At 52.7% G+C, this 7,766-nt stretch overlaps 1 protein-coding gene across 1 annotated transcript in view; it reads right to left on the minus strand.

Moving 5' to 3' along the window:
* The window catches only part of CCND2 (cyclin D2), a 29,845-nt gene extending 22,280 nt beyond the window's left edge, over window positions 1–7,565 (minus strand). The window contains exons 1-3 of the mRNA XM_012659639.1: window positions 7,072–7,565; window positions 5,110–5,325; window positions 2,378–2,537 (exon numbers count right to left, since the gene is read on the minus strand). Of these exons, the coding sequence (XP_012515093.1) occupies window positions 2,378–2,537; window positions 5,110–5,325; window positions 7,072–7,266 (571 nt within the window). The 5' untranslated portion in view covers window positions 7,267–7,565. The remainder of the gene's footprint in view (window positions 1–2,377; window positions 2,538–5,109; window positions 5,326–7,071) is intronic.
* Window positions 7,566–7,766: the final 201 nt, after the last annotated feature.

The following is a 7,766-nucleotide window of genomic DNA, read 5'->3' on the forward strand; positions in this document are numbered from 1 at the left end:
TGCCAGGCCGACTGCGAAACTCCCATGCTAGAGGAATTCTGTGTGACTCGGTCACTTGCACAAACCCAAGTGCCCATCAGGGAAAAAGAAATGCCTTCCTTGCAAGGTAGGCTCATCCTTCCCGGACCCAGGAAAACTTCTGAGAACCTCCCTCTGCCCTGAGCAGCCCATGCCTGAGGCTTAGGACTTGGCACACGGTTTTCATTTGGTCGGAGGTGTTTGTTCTCTTATCCTTCCCCACCCCCTGACCAAAGGTAGCTCAACGCCCCCAAAAGGCAGTCTTCGTGACTGCTTCTGTCTCCCTTCGGACCTCTGTCCTCAGACCCTGAATCCCAAGCTCCCTACTCTGGCCCCAAAGTTGGCAGCCAGCCCAAAGATCTGGGCTAGAAGGCCACGGATGGGGGATGGGATCCCCAATTTTAGAGAATGGGCCTAGACAGAATCTGGGGATCTGCCCACACTTGGGTAATTCCACCCAGCACCCCATCCCCAATCAGAGATCAGAGAGGAGGAAGGGGGTAAGTAGACCCCGAAAGATCTGTTGGTCAAGAGATGATGTCAAAGCAGAACTCTGGCTATCAACAGCTGTGCAATGGGGTAGCTCAGGGTCGGGGGTCAGCTGTCCTAGGGCCAGAGAAAACGGACTATCTGCCCCTCCCCCACAGTGAATGATGCCACAAGAGGAAAGGGACAGCCGAGCCTGGGAGACAAAATGACAGGTCAGTGGGGGACTGACCTCTCTGGCCCAGGCCAGGCAGAGAAGAAGGGAAGGAAGCCAAAGAACCACTACTGTCCACAAGGCAGCCAGGGTCCACAGCAGCTCTCACCCCCAATCCCCCACCCCAGGGCCACAGGAAGGGCCACTGCCTCTCCCACAGAGGTGCACAGGGCACATGTGCACGCCATGAGGCCTGATCCAGAAGGGCGGGACTAAAGAAAACCAGCAGCGGAAACCTGTCCTCTGGACTCCAGAGTAGAAGGCTCAGAATCCTACACTCAAGCCAGCAAGAGCAGAGTGCAGGGGTCCTGCCAGAGACAGGTGAGGGCAGCCGGAGAAGGGAAGTCATCATATCCACCTTGGCTGCAACAGTTAAAATCAGGGTTAAAACAGGAGGTGGTGGCATTTGCACAATTAGTGCCACCGCATGTACGGCCTACACATCTCCTGGTTCACAAAACACTTCCACATGCATCATCTCTTTCTGGTTTTAATTTTCCTACCACTCTGAAAAGGCTGCAGGATGCTTCATCAACAGGTTTGTTTTTAGACAGAGAAGCTGGGGTTCAGAGAGGTTAAACAGCCTGTCCAAGGTCACCCCCTGGTAAGTAGCAAAGCCTGACCTTTTGACTGTGAACACAGAGCATATACACTGTGTTGCACATTATATAATCATCTGTACAAACTCACCAGTAACATGTAACAAAGTATTGAAAACAGTTAATCTCTGAGTCCCACCTATACAATTTAACTACTTTCAGCAATTTGAGGTGAACCACCCCAAAAGGTCGGCCCAAATGGTCAGTTTTTTACCTAACGTTTCTGATTATGAAAACACGAACTCCTGACACCTTTCCCCTGGGTGATTAAGGTTCCAGGGTCTGTACCATCGCCACTACCAAGAGGAGAAACAGGCCAGGGTTCAGTACAGCAAGACGACACTGCCTTTAGTTTATTAGGAAAACCCAGAGCAAATGGGCAAGTAGGAACTATGTATCAACTGTGGGAGCAACACGGTGGGCGGGAAGCTTTTAACATGGAAAAAGCCAGTTACACTTGCTATGTTGAAGGCTGCAGCCAAAATCAAAACATGGCCACATGAAGTGAGGGCATCAGAACCCAGCACTGAGCACGTGAACCCTTCCTGAAAGCCAATCGGTTCACTCCCCTGCCCTATGGTGAAAAGGATTCCTTTGGTCTCCCTTACCACTTATCAGGGCAGGAGCATATTTATCTTCACATTGTTCCTTTAACCTATACTTGCCCCCCCCACCCCCAAATTTCCTCTTGGGCTTATCTGCAAGCCATCCTTTTCCTCAAAAGATTAAAGAGTTAAATGCAACCAGCGAGCAGTATATATAATCTTCAAAGAGCACTTTAGACATCATAAAGAATATTTTAACAGGCACTAATTTTTTCCCCTTGCCACACCTGTCCTCATAAACCATTTATGAGTTTAGCAGTGAAAGAGATTATAGCAGCTCAGATAAAGTTAAAGAAAAAGCAACCTAGGAATTAAACTCCAGACTCTAGACGACTCAAGACCACCCTCCCCTGAACCCCCCAACTAACAGAAACGTTTGTGCCACCTTTTGCCTCTCCCTGGACAGCTCCCAAAGAGCTCCTCACCCTCCCTCCCCAGCCCCAGCCTGGTCTTACCGGTGGCGCACAGGGCGATGAAGGTGTGCGCGTGCTTTCGGATCAGAGACAGCTTCTCCCTCTGCTGGGGCAATTTGCGCAGGATGTGCTCGATGAAGTCATGAGGAGTGACAGCAGCCAGGTTCCACTTCAACTTCCCCAGCACCACCAGTTCCCACTCCTGGCAAAGAAGGGAGGCAAGGAAGGGAAGAGTATAAAACCCACAGGCTGACCTGGTGACGGGTGCTGGGGGTTGGGATCCAGACCAGATTTAATGATGCTCATTAGGACGTGGCTGCTAGATTGTAAGGCGGGCCCATTTGTCAACCTGCCCATGAAGCTTTGAAGTTGTTGATGTCTCTTCTTATGCTTCACATGTTAGGCTCAACTGAAAATAATGAGAACCCAGGTAGCGGCTGCCAAGATTCTATTTTCTTCTATTTCTTTTCCCTCCAGCTCCCCAAGCCCCCACACCCTGACTTCCATGCAATACTGCTGCCTGCCCACCCAGAAAGTTGAACCTACAATAAGATATGGCCAAGGTCATTGTGGCCCTTTGGTAGTAGTTTACTGTATATGTCTTTATCGCTGGATTAATAGTCTTTTTAATCCTCATGGAAAAATGATGCATGCAGATAAAGCTCAAAGTAAGGTTCCTTGGCCCAACTCCTTAGCAACCAATTAGCTTGCTTTTACTTGGTGCCAAAAGGTACCATTTTTCTCTTTGCTATTAAAACTTTCCCCTTTGACACATCATGCACAAATCTTTGGGATGTGACATTCAGCCCTTTCACCTAAATGTTTCACAGGCCTTTGTCATCATGACTAAAGGACCGGATGGTCATTAGCAACCCCATTTTGCAGATGGAGGTGATTTGGGGCAAGGTGAAGGTGTTTGTTCTTGGTCCCAGAATCCCTCATTCCAAGTCCTAGGAGGACACAACCCTGTCTCTTTTGGGACCAGCAGCCCACCTGATGAAAAATCTTGTTTCTCTCCTTTATTGAGACATGAGAAATTGTGCTCAAAGGGAAACAGTTCAAGAATAAAAATTTAAAGATATGTATGTGCAGTCAGGGAGAGAATATGTCTATCAATCAGTCTTCTTCAGAAGAATGAGGCACAGAGACCAGCTCGCCAGTGTACCCCGCTTTCCCATTCACCCTAAGAACCTGGAATCTCTTCCATGTGTAAGACAAGGGCCAGATGCAAGCAGAGCCCAGCCCTCAGGCTGCAGTACTAACTAGTTGCGCAGCCCTCCCCCTCCCAGGCCTCAGCTTTCGCTCAGCTTTCTCATTCATATAGCAGGAGGACTCCTCCGCATCCCAACTTCTGGGATAAAGAGACAGGGAGTGGGAAAAAAAAGCCAAGTTTATTCGGAGCAATATAAATGAGCTTGGCTAGTCCTGGAAAAATTCGGGTGTCCTGAAGAACCCCTCGGTCTACCATCATGTTAGAAGCAAATGAACCAAATGAAGATTAGTTTTCCTGCTCTCCCATGAAAAAAATAGATTGGTCTCCAATTCTAACAATTTTTTCTCTACAAGCTTTAAAATCTGCCTTGTCTTTTCACAGAGAGACTAAACATCCAGCATCTTCAAAGGTGCCTCTCAGTCCCAACCCTTCCTTCTCAAAGGGGATTGTGAGTCCAAGCCACTCTTCTTGCACCATTATTACAGGAAGCAGATCTCCCAGAAGAAAGCACCTTTCTGGGCCTCTCGGACCAAACCAGAAGCAGCTGAAATCTGGCAGTGGTTCAAAGGTGAAGTCATTCAGGCCTCCGCATTCTCCGCAATGCCTCTCCCAACCGTGCGCATGTCTGCCACTAGATGGCAGCACAGCCCCAGAAAGGAAGGCTGCTCACAAAGAGCTCAGTTCAAGAAGCCGGTCTCAGCCCTGTGGACTTTGTGCAGGCCCTGCCAGTGAGGAGGAGGAGGGGGCGGGCAGAGGGGGGCCCTTTTTGGAAACAGTGCAGAGAAAGGTGTGCAAACCACTGAAGGTGGGCCTCAGAGGCGCTCTTCCATCCAGCATTGCTGCAATATGGCCGTCTCAGGTGTGGAGCTACAGGGAAAAGGAGTTAGACTCGGTGGGAAAAAAGTTCTCTGGCAGAAAACCAGAGTCGAGACAGGACCCCTGGGGTTGCGCAGAGGTCACACTCCCACTGGAGCTAAGAACTCAGGCCTCAGACTCCTTCAGTAAAAGGCCAACCTTTGACTTTGCTTAAAAGTCAATAAGCTGATATTTAGTGAACAGCTACTATGTGTAGGTATCTGGAGACTTCACAGGTATGTAAGGCACTACCTCTGAATGCCACGTTCTTAGGAGACACACCCTAACACGTTTCTATCATGTGAACACATTCCTAGAGTGTTGAGAAGTCAAACTATTTTCTCAGAGTTCGGTGTTTGAAAATTTGGAATTTAATTAAAATATTATCACTGTTAAAATATTCCATGCTTCCCTATACACATGCATGGCACACACCATTGCAAATGAATCTCACCAACCCAAGTCTCCATGAGAATCTTATTCACGGTTGTAGCCTCAGCGCCTAGCAGGGTACCCGGCACACAGTAGGAACACAAAAAGCAAGTTATCTCCTATTAAGAGAGAAATCTCCTTCAAGTAGCAAGGTAATTGCAAGGTAATTGCAAATCCTGAGAATTTATTTCGGAGTGGTGGGTAAAAGGCATATTGTTGGCCAGGAGAAAGCGGGAAGGGCAGAAAGGAAGGGAGCAAAGGGGACAGTCATTACCAGCAGCTCCTGAGGCTTGATGGAGTTGTCGGTGTAAATGCACAACTTTTCCGCAGTCAGCGGGATGGTCTCTTTGAGCTTGGAGGCCAGGAACATGCAGACAGCACCCAGGAGTTGCAGATGGGACTTAGGAGTCGGCACCCCAGCCAAAAAGCGGTCCAGGTAATTCATGGCCAGAGGGAAGACCTCTTCTTCACACTTCTGTTCCTCACAGACCTGCAATGGCAGTGGGAAAGGGTAGGTGGGAGGGAGAGAAAATAGTATCAGAAAAAGAGAAAAAGAATGAAAAAGAATGATCTATGGAAAAAAATTTTTTGTGGGGAGGCGGAGGGGAGTATCATGTGCGGTAAGAATGAAGACGAGGAGCCTGGGGTAAGTGGGAGTAGCCCCTCCGCGTTTGGCTGTTCCCGGGGAGCCTAAAAAAGGGGGTGAATTAAAGATCCAAACCCGGGAGTGAAAGAAATGCGCAGCAGGCGCCGCAGCCCCACGACGCTCCCTTTGGCTCCTCGCTCCTTCGCGCACTCTAACTCACTCACTCTCTTTTTTGGATTTCGTCATCTTTTCAAAAAATCAATAAAAATATTCTGGAGGCTCCGGGGGTCCACTTCTTGGTGGCGTCCGGACCCCCGGATCCCGCTCTATCAGTCCCGACAATTGGAAAAAATGTCCGGGGGCGTCCCTGCGGCCGGGGGCCGCGGCCGGGGGGGCGGGCGGGGAGCGGCGGGGCGGGCGGGGGAGGGAGGAGAGGAGGAAGAGCGCCGCAGCCTCGGCGGCGGGAGCCGGAGCCGGGGGGGACGCTTTCAAAAAATAATTAAAAATCGAGGCAATATCCTAGAGAAGCCCTTTTGGCGTGAAAACCCCAGAGAGGATCCAGGCTTCCCGAAACGGAGGTTTCGGGTGCCAGAAAGGTCTGTATCTCGACCCCTGGGGCTTCGGATCCCTGGGGGAAACTCGAGGGGTGAGAGCCGCGGCGGGAGTGTCCGGCTGCGGCCCACAAGGGCAGAAACTGGGGAACGCGCTGACGACCTGGGGGAAAGAAGGGACCCGGGACCCCGGAAAGAGGCCCGAGGGGCCCTGACCTCTCCTTTAGGGGTGCCCCGATATCCCCCCTACACACACCCCCTCCCCCTTCCTACCCCACCCAAATCTCCGCGCCGAGGAAGCTGGAAAGCCAAACTGTAAGTAACCTTCGTGAGGCGGGGGCCGGGAGAGGGCACGATTCAAAGTGGGGTGGCCGGGATACTGGGGTGCGAGGGCGAGAGGGCGACGTTTCCCAGCCTTTCCAACCAGAGTTTGCAAAGCAACATGGCGAAACCCCGGCAGGTCCAGGGCTGTGCATACGTGGGCACACGGCTCGCTCGGCAGAGCCTCGGAGCGAGGGGAAAGAAGTGGTTCTCTTGGGTTCCCCTAAAACACACGTTTCTTCATTGTGACTTCCGGGGCTCCTGAATTCCCCGTTTCTCTCCTTCTCCCTCCCCCTCCCCCCTGAAGTGCCAACGCGGAGTCGCGACCACACGCGGGGACCTGAGGGTAGGACAAACGCGCTCTGGCCTTTTGGGGGGCTCATTTTCTACAGTGGGTCCCAATTTCACGTTCCTACTCCCTTCTTCGCCGCACCAAAAGCAGCCGTGGCTTCGCAAAAGACAGGTCGGGATGGGGGTGGGAAGAAGAAGAGGAAGCCACATGCAGGCACACGCGCGCGGGATGCTTCCCCCACCCGCGCCCCAAGACAGCCTCGCTTCTCCCAGATTTTCCTCTCTCGCCCCCCGCACCCCCCCAATTAATCCCGCAAGGAACAGAAATGAAGCCTCGCGACTCGCCGAAGGGCGCGGGGTAACCTCGCGCACAGGAGCCGGGAGGCCGGCAGCAGGGTTGCCCTCTCCTGGCTTAGGGTCCCTGCGTGGGGGGCCGAGAATCGGGGGGGGGGCCGGGGCTCCTAGTGAGCGTCAACGGCAGACCTACCTCCAGCATCCAGGTGGCCACCATCCTGCGCATGTAGGGCTGGATGTCCTTCTGCACGCACTTGAAGTAGGAGCACTGCGGAAGGTAGCGCTCCTCGATGGTGAGCAAATTCTGCAGAACGCGGTCGTCCTGGAGCAGGTTTTGGTCCCGCACGGCCCTGCGGACCGGGTCCACCTCGCAGCACAGAAGCTCCATGGCTAGCTGGTGACCACTCGGTCCTCTGCTTTCTCCGGACTGAAAAAGTTTGTTGTTTTTTTTTTTGAGGGGGAAGGGAGAGGATTCCCCTTACCTCCTTCCTTTGGCTAAATAGGGGGTTTTCAGGGAGTAGGTGCTGGCAGAAAGAGAAGCCGGAGGAGAAGAGAGGAAAGGGTCGGGCGGTGGGCGAGCAGAGCCGCGGGGGCTGCCTCACTCGCACCAGTCCTCCCCTTCAAACTCGTCTCGCTCCCCAAGCTCGCTCTTCTCTGCTCTGAGGCAGTGACGCAAGCTGGCTGGGCAGTTAGCTCTCCTCCCTCTCGTCGCGCTCCCCTCTCTGGTTCCTCCTCCCCTTCCCTCCCCTCCCGGCCTCCCCTCCTCCTTTCAATCTCTCCCTCCCTCCCTCCTTTCCCCTCTTGTTATTAAGGAGAGCAGCAGCTGGCCCGACCTAACTTCAAACGCGGCCCCCCGCACCCCCACCCCTCTCCCTCCATCCAGCCCCG

Source organism: Propithecus coquereli, unplaced genomic scaffold, assembly GCF_000956105.1.
Source record: "Propithecus coquereli isolate 6110/MARCELLA unplaced genomic scaffold, Pcoq_1.0 Scaffold623, whole genome shotgun sequence".
Taxonomy (NCBI): Eukaryota; Metazoa; Chordata; class Mammalia; order Primates; family Indriidae; genus Propithecus; species Propithecus coquereli.